A 24,355-nucleotide genomic window follows, 5' to 3' on the forward strand; every position below is an offset into this window, starting at 1 on the left:
CGGCAGTACCTGCATCTCCCGCCCGGGAGGTGCGTGATATTTTGGCGCCTAGTACATCTGGGCGGCCATTACAGATAACATTACAAGATATGGCTACTGTTATGACTGAAGTTTTGTCTAAATTACCAGAACTAAGAGGCAAGCGTGATCACTCTGGGGTGAGAACAGAGTGCGCTGACAATGCTAGGGCCATGTCTGATACTGCGTCACAGCTCGCAGAGCATGAGGACGGAGAGCTTCATTCTGTGGGTGACGGTTCTGATCCAAACAGATTGGACTCAGATATTTCAAATTTTAAATTTAAATTGGAGAACCTCCGGGTATTACTAGGGGAGGTCTTAGCAGCTCTCAACGATTGTAACACCGTTGCAATACCAGAGAAACTGTGTAGGTTGGATAAATACTTTGCGGTACCGGCGAGTACTGACGTTTTTCCTATACCTAAGAGACTAACTGAAATTGTTACTAAGGAGTGGGATAGACCCGGGGTGCCGTTCTCACCCCCTCCAATATTTAGAAAGATGTTTCCAATAGACGCCACCACTCGGGACTTATGGCAAACGGTCCCCAAGGTGGAGGGAGCAGTTTCTACTTTAGCTAAGCGTACCACTATCCCGGTGGAGGATAGCTGTGCTTTCTCAGATCCAATGGATAAAAAATTAGAGGGTTACCTTAAGAAAATGTTTGTTCAACAAGGTTTTATATTACAACCCCTTGCATGTATCGCGCCGATTACGGCTGCGGCAGCATTTTGGATTGAGTCGCTTGAAGAGAACCTTAGTTCATCTACGCTAGACGACATTACGGACAGGCTTAGAGTCCTTAAACTAGCTAATTCCTTCATTTCGGAGGCCGTAGTACATTTAACCAAACTTACGGCTAAGAACTCAGGATTCGCCATACAGGCACGTAGGGCGCTGTGGCTAAAATCCTGGTCAGCTGATGTTACTTCTAAGTCCAAATTACTTAATATACCTTTCAAGGGGCAGTCTTTATTTGGGCCCGGTTTGAAAGAGATTATCGCTGACATTACAGGAGGTAAGGGCCACGCCCTACCTCAAGACAAAGCCAAAGCTAAGGCTAGACAGTCTAATTTTCGTCCCTTTCGGAACTTCAAAACAGGAGCAGCATCAACCTCCACTGCACCAAAACAGGAAGGAGCTGTTGCTCGTTACAGGCAAGGCTGGAAGCCTAACCAGTCCTGGAACAAGAGCAAGCAGGCCAGGAAACCTGCTGCTGCCCCAAAGACAGCATGAACCGAGAGCCCCCGATCCGGGACCGGATCTAGTGGGGGGCAGACTCTCTCTCTTCGCCCAGGCCTGGGCAAGAGATGTTCAGGATCCCTGGGCACTAGAGATCATATCTCAGGGATACCTTCTAGACTTCAAATTATCTCCCCCAAGAGGGAGATTTCATCTGTCAAGGTTGTCAACAAACCAGATAAAGAAAGAAGCGTTTCTACGCTGCGTACAAGATCTGTTAATAATGGGAGTGATCCATCCGGTTCCGCGGTCAGAACAAGGACAAGGGTTCTACTCAAACCTGTTTGTGGTTCCCAAAAAAGAGGGAACTTTCAGGCCAATCTTAGATTTAAAGATTCTAAACAAATTCCTAAGAGTTCCATCGTTCAAAATGGAAACTATTCGGACAATCTTACCCATGATCCAAGAGGGTCAGTACATGACCACAGTGGATTTAAAGGATGCTTACCTTCACATACCGATCCACAAAGATCATCACCGGTATCTAAGGTTTGCCTTCTTAGACAGGCACTACCAGTTTGTAGCTCTTCCATTCGGATTGGCTACGGCTCCAAGAATCTTCACAAAGGTTCTGGGTGCCCTTCTGGCGGTACTAAGACCGCGAGGGATTTCGGTAGCTCCATACCTAGACGACATTCTAATACAAGCTTCAAGCTTTCAAACTGCCAAGTCTCATACAGAGTTAGTTCTGGCATTTCTAAGGTCGCATGGATGGAAAGTGAACGAAAAGAAGAGTTCTCTTTTTCCTCTCACAAGAGTTCCATTCTTGGGGACTCTTATAGATTCTGTAGAAATGAAGATTTACCTGACAGAGGACAGGTTAACAAAGCTTCAAAATGCATGCCGTGTCCTTCATTCCATTCAACACCCGTCAGTAGCTCAATGCATGGAGGTGATCGGCTTAATGGTAGCGGCAATGGACATAGTACCTTTTGCACGCCTACACCTCAGACCTCTGCAATTATGCATGCTAAGTCAGTGGAATGGGGATTACTCAGATTTGTCCCCTACTCTGAATCTGAATCAAGAGACCAGAAATTCTCTTCTATGGTGGCTTCATCGGCCACACCTGTCCAGGGGGATGCCATTCAGCAGGCCAGACTGGACAATTGTAACAACAGACGCCAGCCTACTAGGTTGGGGCGCTGTCTGGAATTCTCTGAAGGCTCAGGGACTATGGAATCAGGAGGAGAGTCTCCTTCCAATAAACATTCTGGAATTGAGAGCAGTTCTCAATGCCCTTCTAGCTTGGCCCCAATTAACAACTCGGGGGTTCATCAGGTTTCAGTCGGACAACATCACGACTGTAGCTTACATCAACCATCAGGGAGGGACAAGAAGCTCCCTAGCAATGGTGGAAGTATCAAAGATAATTCGCTGGGCAGAGTCTCACTCTTGCCACCTGTCAGCAATCCACATCCCGGGAGTGGAGAACTGGGAGGCGGATTTCTTGAGTCGCCAGACTTTTCATCCGGGGGAGTGGGAACTTCATCCGGAGGTCTTTGCCCAAATACTTCGACGTTGGGGCAAACCAGAGATAGATCTCATGGCGTCTCGCCAGAACGCCAAACTTCCTCGCTACGGGTCCAGATCCAGGGATCCGGGAGCGGTTCTGATAGATGCTTTGACAGCACCTTGGAACTTCGGGATGGCTTATGTGTTTCCACCCTTTCCGCTGCTTCCTCGATTGATTGCCAAAATCAAACAGGAGAGAGCATCAGTGATTCTAATAGCGCCTGCATGGCCACGCAGGACTTGGTATGCAGATCTAGTGGACATGTCATCCTGTCCGCCTTGGTCTCTACCTCTAAGACAGGACCTTCTGATACAGGGTCCATTCAAACATCAAAATCTAACTTCTCTGAAGCTGACTGCTTGGAAATTGAACGTTTGATTTTATCAAAACGTGGTTTTTCTGAGTCGGTTATTGATACCCTGATACAGGCTAGGAAGCCTGTTACCAGAAAGATTTACCATAAAATATGGCGTAAATACCTATACTGGTGCGAATCCAAACATTACTCCTGGAGTAAGGTTAGGATCTCTAGGATATTGTCTTTTCTACAAGAAGGGTTAGAAAAGGGTTTATCAGCTAGTTCATTAAAGGGACAGATTTCAGCTCTGTCCATCTTGTTACACAGGCGTCTGTCAGAAAATCCAGACGTCCAGGCTTTTTGTCAGGCTTTAGCTAGGATCAAGCCTGTGTTTAAAGCTGTTGCTCCGCCATGGAGTTTAAACTTAGTTCTTAACGTTTTACAGGGTGTTCCATTTGAACCCCTTCATTCCATTGATATAAAATTGTTATCTTGGAAAGTTCTGTTTTTAATGGCTATTTCCTCGGCTCGAAGAGTCTCTGAGTTATCAGCCTTACATTGTGATTCTCCTTATCTGATTTTTCACTCAGACAAGGTAGTTCTGCGTACTAAACCTGGGTTCTTACCTAAGGTGGTCACTAACAGGAATATCAATCAAGAGATTGTTGTTCCATCCTTGTGTCCAAATCCTTCTTCAAAGAAGGAACGTCTTCTACACAATCTGGATGTAGTTCGTGCCCTCAAGTTCTACTTGCAGGCAACTAAAGATTTTCGCCAAACTTCTTCCCTGTTTGTCGTTTATTCTGGACAGAGGAGAGGTCAAAAAGCTTCTGCTACCTCTCTCTCTTTTTGGCTTCGTAGCATAATACGTTTAGCCTATGAGACTGCTGGTCAGCAGCCTCCTGAAAGAATTACAGCTCACTCCACTAGAGCTGTGGCTTCCACTTGGGCCTTTAAGAATGAGGCCTCTGTTGAACAGATTTGCAAGGCTGCAACTTGGTCTTCGCTTCATACTTTTTCCAAATTTTACAAATTTGACACTTTTGCTTCTTCGGAGGCTATTTTTGGGAGAAAGGTTCTTCAGGCAGTGGTTCCTTCTATATAATGAGCCTGCCTATCCCTCCCGTCATCCGTGTACTTTTGCTTTGGTATTGGTATCCCAGAAGTAATGATGACCCGTGGACTGATCACACATAACAGAAGAAAACATAATTTATGCTTACCTGATAAATTCCTTTCTTCTGTTGTGTGATCAGTCCACGGCCCGCCCTGTTTTAAGGCAGGTAAATATCTTTTAAATTATACTCCAGTCACCACTTCACCCTTGGCTACTCCTTTCTCGTTGATTCTTGGTCGAATGACTGGGACTGACGTGGAGGGGAGGAGCTATATGCAGCTCTGCTGGGTGAATCCTCTTGCATTTCCTGTTGGGGAGGAGTTATATCCCAGAAGTAATGATGACCCGTGGACTGATCACACAACAGAAGAAAGGAATTTATCAGGTAAGCATAAATTATGTTTTTGCAGGGACTTGCAATAGGTTTTAAATGACAATTAATTATTGAGGTAAAACGTTTTTTTGCTGGCATGTAAAAACGTTTTTTTCTCTGAGGTACTGGGTGAAAAAATGTTTTGGGCACTTTTTTTCCACTTGGCAATAGTTTTGATTTAAATTAGAGCAGTTCACTGATCCCTCTCACTGTTATGTGTGTGGGGGAGGGGCCATTTTGGTGCTTTCACTATGCATCAGAAAAACTCAGTCAGAGGTTCATTTTCTTCCTGCATGATCCGGTTCATCTCTACAGAGTTCAGGGATCTCAAGAGTCTTTGTTTGAGGGAAGTAATCATTCACAGCAGAGCTGTGCTGATTGTATTGACTGTGATATAAAAAACGTTTATTTGTGTATTTTTTTCTGCTGCCTGGGTTAGTTATCATTTGCTGAGGGGAACAATCCTTTGCTAAAACTGTATATTCTGACAAAGATTGATGCTATAACTTAATTATTTTATCTGTTATAATATTTTCTGTGCTTCTTAAAGGCACAGTTCGTTTTCATATTATTTGTAAATTACTTTGAAAAGTATTTCCAAGTTGCTGTTTATTTGCTAGTGTGTTAAACATGTCTGATTCAGAGGAATATCTCTGTGCTATATGTGTTAATGCCAAAGTGGAGCCCAATAGAAATTTATGTACTAAATGTATTGATGCTACTTTAAAAAATAGTCAATCTGTACAAATTGAACAAATTTCACCAAACAACGAGGGGAGAGTTATGCCGACTAACTCGCCTCACGTGTCAGTACCTGCATCTCCCGCTCAGGAGGTGCGTGATATTGTAGCGCCGAGTGCATCTGGGCGGCCATTACAAATCACATTACAAGATATGGCTACTGTTATGACTGAAGTTTTGGCTAAACTACCAGAACTAAGAGGTAAACGTGATCACTCTGGGATGAGAACAGAGTGCGCTGATAATGCAAGGGCCATGTCTGATACTGCGTCACAGTTTGCAGAACGTGAAGACGGAGAGCTTCATTCTGTGGGTGACGGTTCTGATCCAAATAAACTGGACTCAGACATTTCAAATTTTAAATTTAAGCTTGAGAACCTCCGTGTGTTACTAGGGGAGGTATTAGCGGCTCTGAATGATTGTAACACAGTTGCAATCCCAGAAAAAATGTGTAGGTTGGATAAATATTTTGCGGTACCGACGAGTACTGACGTTTTTCCTATACCTAAGAGACTTACTGACATTGTTACTAAGGAGTGGGATAGACCCGGTGTGCCTTTCTCACCCCCTCCTATATTCAGAAAAATGTTTCCAATAGACGCCGCCACACGGGACTTATGGCAAATGGTCCCTAAGGTGGAGGGAGCAGTTTCTACTTTAGCTAAGCGTACCACTATCCCAGTGGAGGATAGCTGTGCTTTTTCAGATCCAATGGATAAAAAATTAGAGGGTTACCTTAAGAAAATGTTTGTTCAACAAGGGTTTATATTGCAACCTCTTGCATGTATTGCGCCTGTCACGGCTGCAGCAGCATTTTGGTTTGAGTCTCTGGAAGAGACACTTCAATCATCCACACTAGATGACATCACACACAAACTTAAATTCCTTAAGTTAGCTAATTCATTTATTTCAGATGCCGTAGTACATTTAACTAAACTTGCGGCTAAAAATTCAGGATTCGCCATTCAGGCACGCAGAGCTCTGTGGCTAAAATCCTGGTCAGCTGATGTTACGTCTAAATCTAAATTGCTTAATATTCCTTTCAAAGGGCAGACCTTATTCGGGCCCGGCTTGAAAGAGATTATTGATGACATTACAGGAGGTAAAGGTCATGCCCTGCCTCAGGACAAGGCCAAAGCCAAGGCTAGACAGTCCAATTTTCGTTCCTTTCGTAATTTCAAAGCAGGAGCAGCATCAACTTCCTCTGCACCAAAACAGGAAGGAGCTGTTGCTCGCTACAGACAAGGCTGGAAACCTAACCAGTCCTGGAACAGGGGCAAACAGGCCAGAAAACCTGCTGCTGCCCCTAAGACAGCATGAATTGAGGGCCCCCGATCCGGGACCGGATCTAGTGGGGGGCAGACTTTCCCTCTTCGCCCAGGCTTGGGCAAGAGATGTTCAGGATCCCTGGGCGTTAGAGATCATATCTCAGGGATACCTTCTGGACTTCAAATCCTCTCCCCCAAGAGGGAGATTTCATCTGTCAAGGTTGTCAACAAACCTAACAAAGAAGGAAGCGTTTCTACGCTGCGTACAAGATCTTTTATTAATGGGAGTGATCCATCCATTTCCGCGGTTGGAACAAGGACAAGGGTTTTACTCAAATCTGTTTGTAGTTCCCAAAAAGAGGGAACCTTCAGGCCAATCTTGGATTTAAAGATCCTAAACAAATTCCTAAGAGTTCCATCGTTCAAGATGGAAACTATTCGAACAATTTTGCCCATGATCCAAGAGGGTCAGTACTTGACCACAGTGGATTTAAAGGATGCTTACCTTCACATACCGATTCACAGAAGTCATTACCGGTATCTAAGGTTTGCCTTTTTAGACAGGCATTACCAGTTTGTAGCTCTTCCATTCGGACTGGCTACGGCTCCAAGAATCTTCACAAAGGTTCTGGGCACTCTTCTGGCGGTACTAAGACCGCGAGGAATTTCAGTAGCTCCGTACTTAGACGACATACTGATACAAGCTTCAAGCTTTCAAACTGCCAAATCTCCTACAGAGATAGTACTGGCATTTCTAAGGTCGCATGGATGGAAAGTGAACGAAGAGAAAAGTTCTCTCTTTCCACTCACAAGAGTTCCCTTCCTGGGGACTCTGATAGATTCTGTAGAAATGAAGATTTACCTGACAGAGGACAGGTTAACAAAACTTCAAAATGCATGCCGTGTCCTTCATTCCATTCAAGAGACCAGAAATTCTCTTCTATGGTGGCTTTATCGGCCACATCTGTCCAGGGGAATGCCATTCAGCAGGCCAGACTGGTCAATTGTAACAACAGACGCCAGCCTACTAGGTTGGGGCGCTGTCTGGAATTCTCTGAAGGCTCAGGGACTATGGAATCAGGAGGAGAGTCTTCTTCCAATAAACATTCTGGATCACGACTGTAGCTTATATCAACCATCAGGGAGGGACAAGAAGCTCCCTAGCAATGATGGAAGTATCGAAGATAATTCGCTGGGCAGAGTCTCACTCTTGCCACCTGTCTGCAATCCACATCCCGGGAGTGGAGAACTGGGAGGCGGATTTCTTAAGTCGTCAGACTTTTCATCCGGGGGAGTGGGAACTTCATCCAGAGGTCTTTGCCCAAATACTTCCACGTTGGGGCAAACCAGAGATAGATCTCATGGCGTCTCGACAGAACGCCAAGCTTCCGCGCTACGGGTCCAGATCCAGGGATCCGGGAGCGGTCCTGATAAATGCCTTGACAGCACCATGGACCTTCAGGATGGCTTATGTGTTTCCACCTTTCCCGATGCTTCCTCGATTGATTGCCAGAATCAAACAGGAGAAAGCATCAGTGATTCTAATAGCGCCTGCATGGCCACGCAGGACTTGGTATACAGATCTGGTGGACATGTCATTCTGTCCACCTTGGTCGTTACCTCTGAAACAGGACCTTCTGATTCAGGGTCCTTTCAAACATCAAAATCTAACTTCTCTGAAGCTGACTGCTTGGAAATTGAACGCTTGATCTTATCAAAGCGTGGTTTTTCTGAGTCAGTTATTGATACCTTAATACAGGCTAGGAAGCCTGTCACCAGAAAGATTTACCATAAAATATGGCGTAAATACCTATATTGGTGCGAATCCAAAGGTTACTCTTGGAGTAAGGTTAGGATTCCTAGGATATTGTCTTTTCTACAAGAAGGTTTAGAAAAGGGGTTATCCGCTAGTTCCTTAAAGGGACAGATCTCAGCTCTGTCCATTCTGTTACACAAGCGTCTGTCAGAAGTTCCAGACGTTCAGGCTTTTTGTCAGGCTTTGGCCAGGATTAAACCTGTGTTTAAAGCTGTGGCTCCACCATGGAGTTTAAACCTTGTTCTTAACGTTTTACAGGGTGTTCCGTTTGAACCCCTTCATTCCATTGATATAAAGTTGTTATCTTGGAAAGTTCTATTTTTTTTTTTTTTTAAATATGTTTTCTTTTTATTTTCAAATCAAAACAAGAGATTAATACATATTAATGAGACAGGTCACATAAATATCATATTATGATCATCTGTAACAGAGAAATATCGTATTAGAACAGTTCTATAACGAATGGGAAGAAGCCATACAACAAAGATATCTCATCAGCCCATTGTCCAACAATTATTTCATCCAACGCTATGATGGGAGGGTTCCAAGAGATAATAGATGTTATGAAGGATTGTGTATAGAGGAACCCCAACTGTTTCAAAGTCGGGCTTTTGGTGTCCTTTTTCTATTTAAGTGTTGATGTGAGTCTTCTCTCCCACCATACACCGTGGACATCATCTGTTTTCATAGTATTAGGAGAAAACCTATCTCTAAGATAACATTTAACATAAATTGAAAGAAGGGGAATAGTAGAGAAAAGAAAGAAAGAAAAGGGGAAGAAGACAAGAAATATTGAGGTACTGGAGTTTTAAGCTTCCACTCCCATTCCGACCGCACATCGCACTCTTTCATTTTATGCGAAATTAGCTCAATATATTAGGGAGGGTATACACGTTCTGTTAAGAGAACAGTGAAGTCTCCTGCTGAGTGTCCCGTATGATCTATTAATTGGGTGAAACCTGTGTATCCGCGAATGTGAAAGATTCCCATAAAAACTGCATATCTTGATATAAGGAGAGTTGACCTAACTTAAGATAGTGTAGTCTCTCTAAGAGCAAATTTCTGCTCACTAGCGCTTTCCATTCTCGTGATGTAGGTACCTGTGTTGATTTCCACTTTTTAGGAATTAACTGATTAGCTGCGTTGAGCATTAACTGATAGAGATGTTTCCGTATTTTGCATGTGATAACGGGGGGTTGACATAGTAGAACTAGATCCGGGCTGGGGGATATGTTCATGTTAAGTATTTTGTTGATGTTTTGGAAAATCTCTGACCAGAAAGGTCTTATATGGACACACTCCCACCAAATGTGTGAGATGTGTCCTTCTTGTTTGCAACCCCTCCAACAATTAGTCGTGGAGTTCTTATATATGAATTTTAATCTTGTAGGGGTTAGGTACCACCTCATCATTATTTTAATATTGGTCTCTTTGGCTTGTATTGAGTGTGCCGAGTGTGTCAGGTTATCAAACCTGCGTGCCCAGGATATGGGTGAGGTATTAGTCTTGAGTTCTATATCCCATTTTTTCGTGTAAGAGGGGAGAAGTGGGAATGTTTTGGAAAGAATTAATTTATGGAGTTTAGAAATTATTCCCGATGTGTTCTCTCTGGATATACAAATTTGTTCAAAGGGTGTGAGTGCTCGTGTTAGGTCCTTCATGTGTTTATGCGTGGCAACATAGTGTCTCACTTGGTGTAGCCTTAGCCAGGAGGACAGAAATGGATGATTTAAGGTGTCTAATTGATTTGCGGTTTTAAGGACATGAGTGTCGTCTGTCAATAAGTGTATAGGAAGGGATTTAGTAGGGTTTATGAGTTGTGGAGCGACCTTAACAAAGCCCGGAGGGAATTCTGGATTATTAATGATTGTGGTGAGAGGAGAGTATCTAGAGGATATTTTGTTTGGTGTTTTACAGATCAGTCTCCAATCTGTCCATGTTTCATTAGTTAAAGAAGAGGATGAAATAGTGTATTTATTAAAATACGCGGGGTTCCAGCAGATATCCTCCAGCTTATGAGAGACTGATAGCAAGTTTTCAATTTGGGTCCATTGTTTGGGATTTGGACCTTCTGATTTGCACCAATCAGAGATTCTCTGTAAAGTGATTGCAAGCTTATAAGAATGAAGGTGAGGGACTCCTAAGCCTCCATCACGGGGGGATTTATAAAGAGTGTGTCTATTGATTCTCGGAGGTCGACGTCTCCAGATATAATCATTTATGATTTTTTGCAAGGTATCTAAATCTTTCTGTATGCCTGGAATAGGGATAGTTTGAAGTACGTATAGCACTTTCGGAAGTAGAGTCATTTTTGTGACATGTATTCTCCCCAACCATGAAATATGCTTGGGGAGCCATTCAGATGTGAGGGACCTAAATTCTGAGATCAAGCTACCATAGTTATGTATGCGGAGGTCTTTAATATTAGGAGTGATGCGGATACCTAGGTATTTTAAATATTTTGTCTGCTGCTTAAGGGGACAGGATAGTTTCAGTAAATCTAGAGATTGGCTGGAAAGATTTATAGGTAGATATTCCGATTTCGATACATTGACTAGGAAGTTAGAAACGTTCCCATAAAGATCCAATTCTGAGATGGTGGAGTGGAGTGAGGAGAGAGGGTTAGTAAGAGTTAGGAGTATATCATCCGCGAATATAGCTAATTTATGGGAATGTTCTCCAATGTTTATCCCCTGGATTTGATTATTATGTCGTATTTTAGGAAAGTTCTATTTTTAATGGCTATTTCCTCGGCTCGAAGAGTCTCTGAGTTATCAGCCTTACATTGTGATTCTCCTTATTTGATTTTTCACTCGGATAAGGTAGTTCTGCGTACTAAGCCTGGGTTCTTACCTAAGGTAGTCACTAACAGGAATATCAATCAGGAGATTGTTGTTCCATCCTTGTGCCCAAATCCTTCTTCGAGGAAGGAACGTCTTTTGCACAATCTGGATGTAGTTCGTGCCCTTAAATTTTATTTACAGGCAACTAAAGATTTTCGACAAACGTCTTCCCTGTTTGTCGTTTACTCTGGTCAGAGGAGAGGTCAAAAAGCTTCTGCTACCTCTCTCTCTTTTTGGCTTCGTAGCATAATTCGTTTAGCTTATGAGACTGCTGGACAGCAGCCTCCTGAAAGAATTACAGCTCATTCCACTAGAGCTGTGGCTTCCACTTGGGCCTTTAAGAATGAGGCCTCTGTTGAACAGATTTGCAAGGCTGCAACTTGGTCTTCGCTTCATACTTTTTCCAAATTTTACAAATTTGACACTTTTGCTTCCTCGGAGGCTATTTTTGGGAGAAAGGTTCTTCAGGCAGTGGTTCCTTCTGTATAAAGAGCCTGCCTATCCCTCCCGTCATCCGTGTACTTTTGCTTTGGTATTGGTATCCCACAAGTAATGATGACCCGTGGACTGATCACACTTAACAGAAGAAAACATAATTTATGCTTACCTGATAAATTCCTTTCTTCTGTAGTGTGATCAGTCCACGGCCCGCCCTGTTTTTTAAGGCAGGTAAATATTTTTTAAATTATACTCCAGTCACCACTACACCCTTGGCTTCTCCTTTCTCGTTGGTCCTTGGTCGAATGACTGGAGGTGACGTAGAGGGGAGGAGCTATATAGCAACTCTGCTGGGTGAATCCTCTTGCACTTCCTGTAGGGGAGCAGTTAATATCCCACAAGTAATGATGACCCGTGGACTGATCTCACTACAGAAGAAAGGAATTTATCAGGTAAGCATAAATTATGTTTTTTTACCTCCGCATTTAATGCCATTTTAACATAGTTAGATACTAACTTTTCAACGGTCATGTTTATTTACCTGTTGCCTAATGAATGTTTATATCCAAAAATACAGATTTAACTGATTTTTATCTCTTAACAGGTCCATCCTTCCTCAGGAGAGGATATGGAAATTTCTGATGATGAAATGAACACCTCTCCTATCACCAGTGACTGTGCCAAATCTATAGTTGTAAATTCAGCCGTAGATAATTCATCAGTTATGAGCTCAGTCATTCCTATACCACCACCAGGATTTCCCCCTCTCCCACCACCTCCACCTCCCCAAACTGGATTTCCATTGCCACCTCCTCTCCCTCCACCACCACCTCCCACCCATCCATCAGTTACAGTACCTCCTCCTCCTTTACCTGCTCCACCTGGAGTACCTCCACCACATATATTGCCCCCTCCCCCACCGTACCACCAAGGTATGTTTCCTACAATGCAGGGAGATATGATAAGTGCACTTGGAACTCACTATGGTGGGATGCCAATGTCGTTTCAAATGCAGACTCAAATGCTTAGCCGTATGATGCAGGGGCAAAGTGCTTATCAATATCCTCACTTTGTCAGTAGTTCCATGCAGTTCAGTAACCAGCATCAATACCGTCCTTTTCCTATGTCTTCTCATCTTGCCCGCGAACAGCCATGGCCACCTTTGCCTAAGTTTGATCCATCTGTGCCCCCACCAGGCTATGAGCCAAAAAAGGAGGACCCACATAAAGCTACTGTGGATGGTGTTCTTCAAGTCATTGTAAAGGAGCTGAAAGCCATAATGAAAAGGGATTTGAACAAAAAAATGGTGGAAGTTGTGGCTTTCAGGGCATTTGATGAATGGTGGGACAAGAAAGAACATTTAGCCAAGGTAATGCAATTCATGCAAAATTGAATCTGACCATAATTTCCAACATCAAACATTAATTCTGAAGTTGAGCATTATCTGCCACTAGAGTGGAATTTTGTGATGTATCTGCTCTGGTGTTTCAATCATGAGTTAAACTTATTTTATAGTTTTTTAGTTTAGTCAAGATATACTTTTCCGATCAGTAGCATGTGCCCAATAGCCCTAATTTTAAGTCTACTGACATGAAACAGCTTGCATCGACGTTACCATTGACAATTTGTTTTACCTTCAAATGTTTTCAATTTTACATTTTGAATGCAACATTCATTTTAAACATCTGAAAAAGCCAAATGTAGTTTTTAGATGTTATAGTGTAGATTTTGCTATTTTACTTTTGGAAAGGGAAAATAAGCATTAGTTTGCAGCAATAAATGTCAGTGATTCTTTAGAGTTTACACTCAAAACAAGCCCCAGAGTAGGAGGGTACAGTGGAGAACCAATACTACTTCCCTTCTGAAATACAGTAGCACTGTAAAGTCAGTTCACTACTTGGTTTAGCTTTTTGATGTTTTTCAAAATTAATCAGGGCTCAATTTTAAGTTGTTAATTATAAATGTTGGTCATTTAAGCCCAATGTGATTTGTGTTTTTTAACTTTTAAGGTAGTCTTCTTCACTGTCTACCCTCTTCTCGATTTCAGCAATCTCTTACTCCAGTAAAATCTGGGGATTGCAAAGATGAAGAAAAACCAAAGCCAAGGGACCAAATAACTTCAAGTCTGCTGGAAAGCTGGAACAAGGGGGAAGGACTGGGCTTTGAAGGCATTGGATTGGGCATTGGTCTTCGAGGAGCAATCAGATTGCCCTCATTTAAAGTAAGAGATTGTCCATTTTATGGAGATGAAAAGATGTCCCTGAATGTTTTTTCTCTGCCTTGTCTGAATTGGTGTTATTCATTACATAACAACATTATGATCAACTTTCAAGCTTTTATGAACACACACACACACACACACACACAAATGTAAACTTCAATTATCTACCATAAATCATGAGAAATTATAATTTAAGTAGAAAACTGGAATTTAACAAATAAGTAAGTCTTGATAGCAGGGACAATGTTTTTATATTGGCCTCAATTGAAGCATTACAGGCTAAGGGCCAAATGATCAAAAAACTTGCTGGCATATAGAGGAATAATGCATAATCTTTGTGGAGGGGCTCTCAAACTAAAATTTTTATTTTTAATTTTGAGAGACCTTGCAGTACTGACGAGACCTCTTACCAGCCCAGAGAGCTTTATAGAATCAGGCCCTAAGTATTCAATCTTCAGCTGAAGTACACTCTCGGTAACTAAAACTATGGCAGCCTGATAAAAAAATATATTTCAAGAACATCTGGTTTTGGGTACTTTTATACCACCATGTTGGAACTGCTTTTGTATGTCTCTCTTGAAAACCTGGCTACCAGTCTAAGATATGAGGATGTTATATCTTTCTTGCTATACTTTTAATTTTCTTGTCGTATATTTCATGGTTATATTGACACACACAAAAATTAACACTTAATAAATATTTTTATTTGATATCACATTTGCATAATGGTTCTAATACTTAAGCCACATCCCTGGTTTTACTGGTATTTCTGAAGGCTAAGTCCAGTTGCAGAGAAGTTAGATGCTTTTATTTTTTAACATCAGTGATTACACCTAAAATTGTCAGTAGCTTTTATTAATCAATGGAATCATGACTAATATCAAGTGTGCTAACATAAATTCTCCATCAAACAGGTGAAGCGGAAAGAACCTCCCGAAGCTGTGGCTGGTGATCAGAAACGTATTCGTTCTTCTCCATTTGTAGATGATGAGGATGATGGTATGCATTTAGCTGGGTCTATTCTCTAACGTTTTTTGTCTTCAAAATTCCCTTTTCCAAAAGATTTAAATTTGCCTAAAATATTTATGTCCAAGAGCGTCTTTATTTTGATGATATTCAATATGAATATTATATTTCTGTAAATAGTAAACCACAGCCTTACTTTACACTTGCCACTTTTTAAAGCTTTTTTTTTTTTGCTGTTTCTTTTCCTTTAATATGTCCCATAAAGGTTTATATTTCCCCTTGTGCTTGACATAACAGAATCGGAAAGAGACAGAGAAATCTCAGACACATCTGAATTGTCTAAAAAGGATGCAGAAGCAGTGACCATCAGAAGGAAGCCAGTCAGACCCCTAGACAATGAGGGAGAGGAGGAAGTTGAAAGTGAGGCTGATGAAGATGAGCCTTTAGAAAAAGAAGAGGATTCGTCATCAGAAAAAGAGGAAGAACAGAAAGATGGTTCTGTTGGAGCCATGTCTAATAAGGTACTTTAAACCCTAGCTTGTTGCAGACATAAACCGAATGCTGGTACTATCATGATAGTTAAAGGGACAGTCTATTTCAGTATTGTTATTGTTTAAAAAGATAGATAATCTCTTTATTACCCATTCCCCAGTTTTGCATAACCAACACTGTTCTGTTTATACACATTTTACCTCTGTGATTACCTTGTATCTAAGCCTTTGCAGACTGCCCCCTTATCTCTGTTCTTTTGTCAAACATGCATTTTATCCAATCAGTGCTGACTCTTAAATAACTCCACGTGAGTGAGCACAATGTTATCTATATGAAACATATCTCATTTTGACAGTTGGACACCACTAGTTCATAAGAGGCAGTTCAACTGCTTAGACATTTGCATTTTAGCTTTCCACAAAGAATACCAAGAGAGAAAAGCAAATTTGATGATAAAAGTTAATTGGAAATTGTTTAAAATTACATGCCCTATTGGAGTCAAGAGAGTTTAATTTTGACTAGACTGTCTCTTTAATGATAAAACAAGAAATGTTTGAAAATACCTTTTGAGAAATTGGGCTTAGCTGTTAAATTAAAGCACATACAATATTGGCTAAGGTTAGCTAAATTAATGCGAAAGTTAGAATACTCTCCATATTGTTGGAATAAAGCCATCAAGGCTAGGATAGAGCCCTGCAGATTTGTCAACGTAAGAAAGACATAATCTGCATAGAGAGATATCTTATATTCTATTGAGCCAATCAGGATTCCCGTGATTTTGGGAGAGTCTCTGATGTAGGATACTAGTACTTCCATAGCTAATACAAATAGGATTGAGAATAATGGGCATCCCTGTCTAGTACCTTAACAAATTTGAAAGGGTATAATTCAGTTTAATTCTAGCAATGGGGTTATTGTATAGGGCAAATATTTTGTTAAAGGGACAGTAAACACAAGAATTTTTGTTGTTTAAAAAGGTAGATAATCCCTTGATTACCCATTCCCCAATTTTGCATAACCAACACAGTTATAGTAATATACTTTTTACCTTTGTGATAACCTTGTATCTATGTCCCCTTATTTCAGTTCTTTTCACAGAATTGCATTTTTAGCCAATCAGTGCTGACTCCTAAGAGCTTCACGTGCCTGAGCTCAATGTTATCTATATGAAACACATGAACTAACACCCTCTAGTGGTGAAAAACTGTCAAAATGCTTTCAGTTTAGAGGCAGTCTTCAAGGTCTAAGAAATTAGCACATGAACCTCCTAGATTTAACTTTCAACTAAGAATACCAAGAGAACAAAGCAAAATTGGTAATAAAAGTAATTTGGAAAGTTGTTTAAAATGACATGCCCTATTTAAATCATGAAATATTTTTTTTTACTTTATTGTGCCTTTAATGAATTTGTCATCAAATCCAAACTTTAGAAGGGTAGCGGTAAGTAGCGTCCAATTTAACCCCTTAATGACCGAGGACGTGCAGGGTACGTCCTCAAAAAAAAGGCAGTTAACGCCTGAGGACGTACCCTGCACATCCTCATGTGGAAAGCAGCTGGAAGTGATCCTGCTCGCTTCCAGCTGCTTTCCGGTTATTGCAGTGATGCCTCGATATGGAGGCATCCTGCAATAACCTTACATGGCCATCCGATACAGAGAGAGCCACTCTGTGGCCCTCTCTGCACCGGACATCGATGGACGGTATCGTTGGTGGGTGGGAGCCGACTTCGGAGGCGGGTGGGTGGCCATCGGTGTGACGTCAAGGGGGGCGGGACCGTCGGGGGGCGTGCACGGGGCGGGAGCGGGTGGGAACCGCTACACTACGGAAAATCTTTATAGTAAAAAATGCCCAAAAAAGCACAAAAAGAGATCGTGGAGGGGTGGGGGGGGGGGGGTTAGTTTTGTGTGGGGGGAAGCAACACTACAGAAAAGTTTAAAACATTTAAAAAACAAAAATTTTTCTTCTAAACTGTGTACTCGCCCATTAAGTTAGAGTGGGAGGGTTATAGAGCTGTTTGGGGGGATCAGTGAGGTTGGGGGCTAAGGGGGGATCGTACACATCAGCATATGTAAATATGCTTTTTAAAAAAACAAAAAAAAACAAAACAAATATAGCTTTTATTTTAGTACTGGCAGACTTTCTGCCAGTACTTAACATGGCGGGGACAATTGTGGGGTGGGGGAGGAAAGAGAGCTGTTTGGGAGGGATCAGGGGGTCTGATGTTTCAGGTGGGAGGCTGAGCTCTACACTAAATGTGATATTAACCCTGCAAGCTCCCTACAAGCTACCTAATTAACCCCTTCACTGCTAGCCATAATACACGTGTGATGCGCAGCGGCATTTAGCGGCCTTCTAAATACCAAAAAGCAACGCCAAAGCCATATATGTCTGCTATTTCTGAACAACGGGGATCCCAGAGAAGCATTTACAACCATTTGTGCCATAACTGCACAAGCAGTTTGTAAATGATTTCAGTGAGAAACCTAAAATTGTGAAAATTTTAATTTTTTTTTAATTTGATCGCATTTGGCGGTGAAATGGTGGCATGAAATATACCAAAATGGGCCTAGATCAATACTTGGGGTTGTCTACTACACTACACTAAAGCTAAAATTACCCCAAAAAGCTCCCTACGTGCTCCCTAATTAACCCCTTCACTGCTGGGCATAATACACGTGTGGTGCGCAGTGGCATTTAGTGGCATTCTAATTACCAAAAAGCAACACAAAAGCCATATAAGTCTGCTATTTCTGAACAAAGGGGATCCCAGAGAAGAATTTACAACCATTTGTGCCATAATTGCACAAGCTGTTTTGTAAATAATTTCAGTGAGAAAAGAAAAAGTGAACAATTTTTTTTATTTGATCGCATTTGGCGGTGAAATGGTGGCATGAAATATACCAAAATGGGCCTAGATTAATACTTTGGCTTTGCTTCATTTAATTTGTGAATATTTTTGCTGTCTGCGGTACCAACCGTTTAGCTCTAAACATGTGATTCCCCCTACTGTGAGGCATAGGGCCCATGCCCGCAGGGTGGGAGAGCTTTATATGTTATAACAGGCTGGCTTTTTGACAGCATTACAAAACTGAGTCCCAGACAGGCCTCCTAGTTTTTGAGGTACCCACCTACATATTAGACTGCAATTTCTGCGCCTAAAATATAATTACATGTGTATGTTATGTTGGGTTTCCTTTTTTACTCTCAAATATCTCCAAATTGTAATTATTAACTCAGTATTGGTGTATGAGCAAATGTCCATATATAACCGCAAGAGATTAGAGATAGTTTTACCCCTTATGTTACACTTTGTAACTAATATTTTAGCTATCCAACTTATGGTATATAACAATGAGGCCTATGATAATATGGGTCACTGTTTAGCCAGATACACTTATGTAAGAATTGCTGTTACCCTTATAGGTGTATGTTTGATTCCTATCAAATCTCACCACTAGAGGGGAGTCAAGGATCAGTGATCTTCCTTGGTCACCAGTATTAGCAGGAACTTTCCAATACCACAAGGATACTTGTTATTTGTCTAGATTTGTAACAGCCCATTTGTGATCCTATTGCTGAAGATACTGAATAGCCCTCCTCAGGCCTATTAGACTGCAATATTCCACCTTCCTTCTGTTGCCAGGGATATCTATTTTGTAAATTCCAATATAGTTGATAGATGAAAGCTAATTTCCCCTAAATAAAACGTTGATACCAATGCTCTACTTAGCAATATATTCTGCATCTTTCATTTAACTCCTTACACCTCTATAAAGATTCCTGTATGTCACCACTAGCTCCCTCCCCTCACCATCGCGCTTACTAGGTAAGCATGGGAAAATACATCCCCTAGAAACCCTATTTTCCTGATCATCCTCTCCTTTTAAATCCCTATTAGTGCATAATATCAAATTAAGTGTCCATGAAAGGCCCGGCTCATCTTTTAGGGATTATACTCCATTTCTCGCTGTCCCACAGTTTAAGGAGAAACGCAAATATATAGATTATTTTACAACCAAAAAAAAAATGAGGTTCTAATATATAGGTTCAATGTTATTTAGTACAATAATACTGTTTCTTTCATGTAATTGGCAAGAGTCCATGAGCTAGTGACGTATGGGATATACATTCCTACCAGGAGGGGCAAAGTTTCCCAAACCTTAAAATGCCTATAAATACACCCCTCACCACACCCACAAATCAGTTTTACAAACTTTGCCTCCCGTGGAGGTGGTGAAGTAAGTTTGTGCTAGATTCTACGTTGATATGCGCTTCGCAGCAGGCTGAAGCCCGGTTTTCCTCTCAGAGTGCAGTGAATGTCAGAGGGATGTGAAGAGAGTATTGCCTATTTGAATACAATGGTCTTCCTCTAGGGGATCTATTTCATAGGTTCTCTGTTATCGGTCGTAGAGATTTCTTCTCCTACCTCCCTTTTCAGATCGACGATATGCTCTTATATACCATTACCTCTACTGATTCTCGTTTCAGTACTGGTTTGGCTATCTGCTATATGTAGATGGGTGTCCTGGGGTAAGTAAGTCTTATTTTATTTATGACACTCTAAGCTATGGTTGGGCACTTTATATGTAAAGTTCTAAATATATGTGTTAAACTTATATTTGCCATGATTCAGGATATTCAATATTCCTTCTTTCAGACTGTCAGTTTCATTTTTGGGAAAATGCATATGAATTTATATTTTTCTTACCTTAAAAATGTTCAATTGACTTTTTTTCTAAATTGCGGGCTGTTAGGCTTGCGCGTGCAGAAAAAGCTTCAATTTATTGCGTCATTCTTGGTGCGAGACTTTTTTGGCGCAAAAATTTTGTCATTTCCGGCGTCATAGTTGACGGCGGAAGTTTTCACGTAGTTGCATCATTTTTGACGTATGAGTGTTGCGGACATTTTTGGCGCTAAAAAATATGGGCGTCATTCTTGGCGCCAAAAAATGTGGGCGTTATACTTGGCGCCAAAAATGTGGGCGTCATACTTGGCGCCAGTTTTTTTCACATTATTTCAGTCTCACTTTTTAGTTGCTTCTGGTTGCTAGAGGCTTGTTCTGTTTGCATTTTTTCCCATTCCTGAAACTGTCATTTAAGGAATTTGATAATTTTGCTTTATATGTTGTTTTTTCTATTACATATTGCAAGATATTCCAAAAACTGTTCCTGTATCAGAAATACTGTTGGATTCCTGATGACTGATATCAGTCCTACCAAAGCTAAGTTCATTTATTTTAATGTTATGAATTTTATCTTTAGCTATGGTTTGTAATAAGTTATCATGATAAACTTTTACATGCAGAGTCCATTAGTATTTATGCATTATCTATTGCTATTCTTTTTACATCTAATGTAAAAGTTATACCTAGGAATCTATGAGAATGTTTTTCTGATTCTATCCTAAAGGCTTTGTCTGACATCCCACCTTCTAATAAAATTTATAGGTCTTTTTTAAACTTCTCATTTAGTTGATGAATTTTTAAATGACCGACAACATACTAAATTATCCTTCTCTGATGATGTTTTTTCTCATTTAGAATATACTTCATCAGATATTTGACACTAACAAATCTCTTTTATTTTTAAATAGAGTACATTCGTTTTTGAAAAGGTGTTGATTATATTGGATAGTGAGGAGTCTAGTTCTTTTGATTTAAGACTAGCTAACATTTAAATTCTGCTCATTAACCTCCTGTGGTTTCTTCAGAGGTTTTTTTTTCCAGTTCATGCTACTAGGGAATAGAATAGGCCTGGGACTTCTTTTATTCCTTCTTTAAGGTTTTTAAATTGTATCCTGTGCCGGCAGTTAGTTTAAAGTTTTGAGGAAGATCCCCAAAGTTAATGGGGCTATCTCTACTCTTGCTAAACATACTGCTATTCCTATAGAAAATAGTATTTATTTTTCTTCAGATGGGAAACTTGTATCTTATTTAAGGAAAATTATTTTATTTCAGGTCCTTTTCTTAGGCCTGCAATTTATTTGGCTGATGTTGCAAATGTTTCAACTTTCTGGTTGGATACTTTAGTGCAACAAGTATCGGATTATGATCTGTTTTAGCATTGTTAAGTTGATCAACATGCTAATCTATGTCTTTAGCTATCTTTAGCTAGAAGAACTTGTGACTTAATCTTGGAATGCTAATTTGATTTCTAAAATTCATATTTCTTTTTTTCCAAGGTAATCAATTATTTGGTTCACAATTGGATTCAATTTTTTTCCAACTGTTACTCTGGGGAAATGAGTTTTTTTGTTGCTTCAAGATTGAATTCTAAGAGTAAATCTTAAGCTTATTAGTTTGTTCTTAATAAGGAATGGAATCCTAATTCTTCCCAAAGTAACATGTTTATAATTGGAAGCTTTTCTTCAACATGGATTGAATTTAAGCTATTTAAAAGATCAAAGTCAGCCCCCCAAATTTGCATGTAGATGCAGGTTTTTATTCCAGCTTAGCTGGTAAGGGGAAGGTTTTGACTTTTTAAAATTTGTTTGGTTCAATTCGGTCCAAACTTCTTAGATTGGGGTACTGAATAGGATTCAGAGTAAAACCGCCTGTGAGAAGTTTTTTTCTCTCTAGCATATTCCAGCTATTCCAGTAAGGCTCACACTTTTCTGAAGTATGTTTCAGATCTGTATGTGTTGGGTACTTGTGAGGCGCGGCTGGTTACCCGTTGGGGTCTCAAGGTCTTTTCAAGGTTCTCAGTGTTTCCTTATTTGGACGATCTCGTGGTACTGGCTCAGTCTTTTCATTCTGCAGAATCTCATACGATTCAACCTTGGTTGTTTCTTCTAAGACATGGTTGGAGGATCTTTTTATTAAAAGATCCTTGGTTGCTCAGACAAGGGTCACTTTTTTAGGTTTCCAGATAGATTATGTCTTTGTCTCTAACAGACAAGAGACAATTATATTGGGTTCAGTTTGTCGGAACCTTCAGTCTCTATTATTTCCTTCAGTAGCTATATGCATGGAAGTTTTAGGTCTCATGGCTGCAGCATTGGATTCAATTCTTTGCTCATTTTCATATGAAAACTTTACAGTTTTTTATGCTGAATTAATGGTGCAGGGATTCTGGGATATCATTTTTAATATCTTTGAATTCCAATGTTCAACTATCTTTGACTTGGTGGTTAGATCACCATCATATAGTTCTTCGGGTCTCTTTGATTCATCCAACCTGGACCTTGATCACTACAGATGCAAGTCTTTTAGGTTGGGAGGCTGTCTGGGGATCTCTGTCAGCACAAGGGGTTTGGAAATCTCAGGAGGCGAGATTACCATTCAATATTTTGGAACTCCGTGCATTCTCAGAGTTCTTCAGTTTTGGCTTCTTTTTGAAGAGAGAGACGTTATTGTTTTGCAGACAGACAATGTCACAACTGTGGCGTATGTCAATCATCAGGGTGGGACTCTCAGTCCTTCGGGTGAAAGAAGTATCTCGGATACTTGCTTGGGCTAAATCCAGCTCCTGTCTAATTTCTGCGGTCCATATCCCAGGTTTAGACAATTGGGAAGCGGATTGTCTCTGTCAATCAAGCTTTACATCCGGGAGAATGGTCTCTTTACCCAGATGTGTTTTTTCAAACTGTTCTGATGGGAGGGTTTCCAGTAATAGTTCTGATGGTATCTCATCTAAACAAGGAAACTTTCCAGGTACATATTCAGGTCCGGGGATCCTCAGGCGGAAACAGTGTATGCATTGACACTTCCTTGGAGTTATCAATCTGCCTATATTTTTGCTCCTTCTGGTTCTTCTTTTTAAGAGTGATTTTTCACAATCATCATGGAGCAATCATTTGTGCTGCTGGTGGCTCCAGCATGGCCGCTCAGGTTTTGGTATATGGTTCTTGTTCGGATGTCCAGTTGCCAACCTTGGTCACTTCCATTTAGGCCAGACCTTATATCTTAAGATTCGTTTTTTCCGTCAGGAAATCAAATTATTCAATTTGATGGTATGGAAATTAAAATGCTTAGTCATAGAGGTTTCTCTGACTCAGTGATTAATACTATGTTGCAGGTTCGTAAATCTGTGTTTAGAAAGATTTATTATCAAGTTTGGAAGACTTACATCTTATGATGCTCTTCTCATAATTTCTCTTGGCATTCTTTTAGAATTCCTAGGATTTTATAGTTTCTTCATAAGGTTTTGTCTGCAAGTTCCTTGAAAGGACAAATCTCTGCTCTTTCTGTGCTGTTTCAGAGAAAAAATTGCTAATCTTTCTGATATTCATTGTTTTGTTCAGGTTTTGGTTCGTATCAAGTCTGTCATTAAGCCAATTTCTCCTCCTTGGAGTCTTAATTTGGTTCTGAGAGCTTAACAGGCTCTTCCGTTTGAGCATATGCATTCTTTGGACATTGAATTACTTTCATGGAAAGTATTGTTCCTTTTGGCCATCTCTTCTGCTAGAAGAGTTTTTTGAATTATCTGCTCTTTCTTATGAGTCTCCTTTTCTGAGTTTTCATCAGGATAAGGTGGTTTTGCTGTCTTTATTTAAATTTTTACCTCAAGTTGTGAATTCTAACAACATTAATAGAGGAATTATTATTCCTTCCTTGTGTCCTAAATCCTAAGAATTCTTTGGAAAGATCCTTACATTCTTTGGATGTGGTCAGAGTTTTGAAATATTATGTTGAAGCTACTAAGATTTCAGAAAGACTTCTAGTCTATTTGTTATCTTTTCTGGTTTTAGGAAAGGTCAGAAGGCTTTTGCCATTTCTTTGGCATCTTGGTTAAGTTTTTGATTCATCATGCTTATGTGGAGTCGGGTAAATTCCCGTCTCAAAGGATTACGGCTCAATCTACTAGGTCAGTTTCTACTTCCTGGGCTTTTAAGAATGAAGCTTCTGTTGATCAGATTTGCAAAGCAGCAACTTGGTCTTCTTTGCATACTTTTACTAAATTCTACCATTTAGTAAAATACTTCAGGCAGCTGTTTCAGTCTGATTCTTCTGCTTATAATTTCAGTTTTTTTTTCATTATAAAGATTAAAACTTTTGATTTGGGTT

General features: G+C 40.4%; 1 protein-coding gene across 1 annotated transcript in view; it reads left to right on the plus strand.

Moving 5' to 3' along the window:
* The window catches only part of SETD1B (SET domain containing 1B, histone lysine methyltransferase), a 110,217-nt gene that overhangs the window by 53,583 nt on the left and 32,279 nt on the right, over nucleotides 1-24,355 (plus strand). Inside the window, exons 7-10 of the mRNA XM_053699763.1 lie at nucleotides 12,277-13,041; nucleotides 13,720-13,893; nucleotides 14,808-14,892; nucleotides 15,157-15,380. Coding sequence (XP_053555738.1) covers nucleotides 12,277-13,041; nucleotides 13,720-13,893; nucleotides 14,808-14,892; nucleotides 15,157-15,380 — 1,248 coding nt within the window. The remainder of the gene's footprint in view (nucleotides 1-12,276; nucleotides 13,042-13,719; nucleotides 13,894-14,807; nucleotides 14,893-15,156; nucleotides 15,381-24,355) is intronic.

The sequence above is a fragment of the Bombina bombina genome, chromosome 2, assembly GCF_027579735.1.
Source record: "Bombina bombina isolate aBomBom1 chromosome 2, aBomBom1.pri, whole genome shotgun sequence".
In the NCBI taxonomy this organism is placed as follows: Eukaryota; Metazoa; Chordata; class Amphibia; order Anura; family Bombinatoridae; genus Bombina; species Bombina bombina.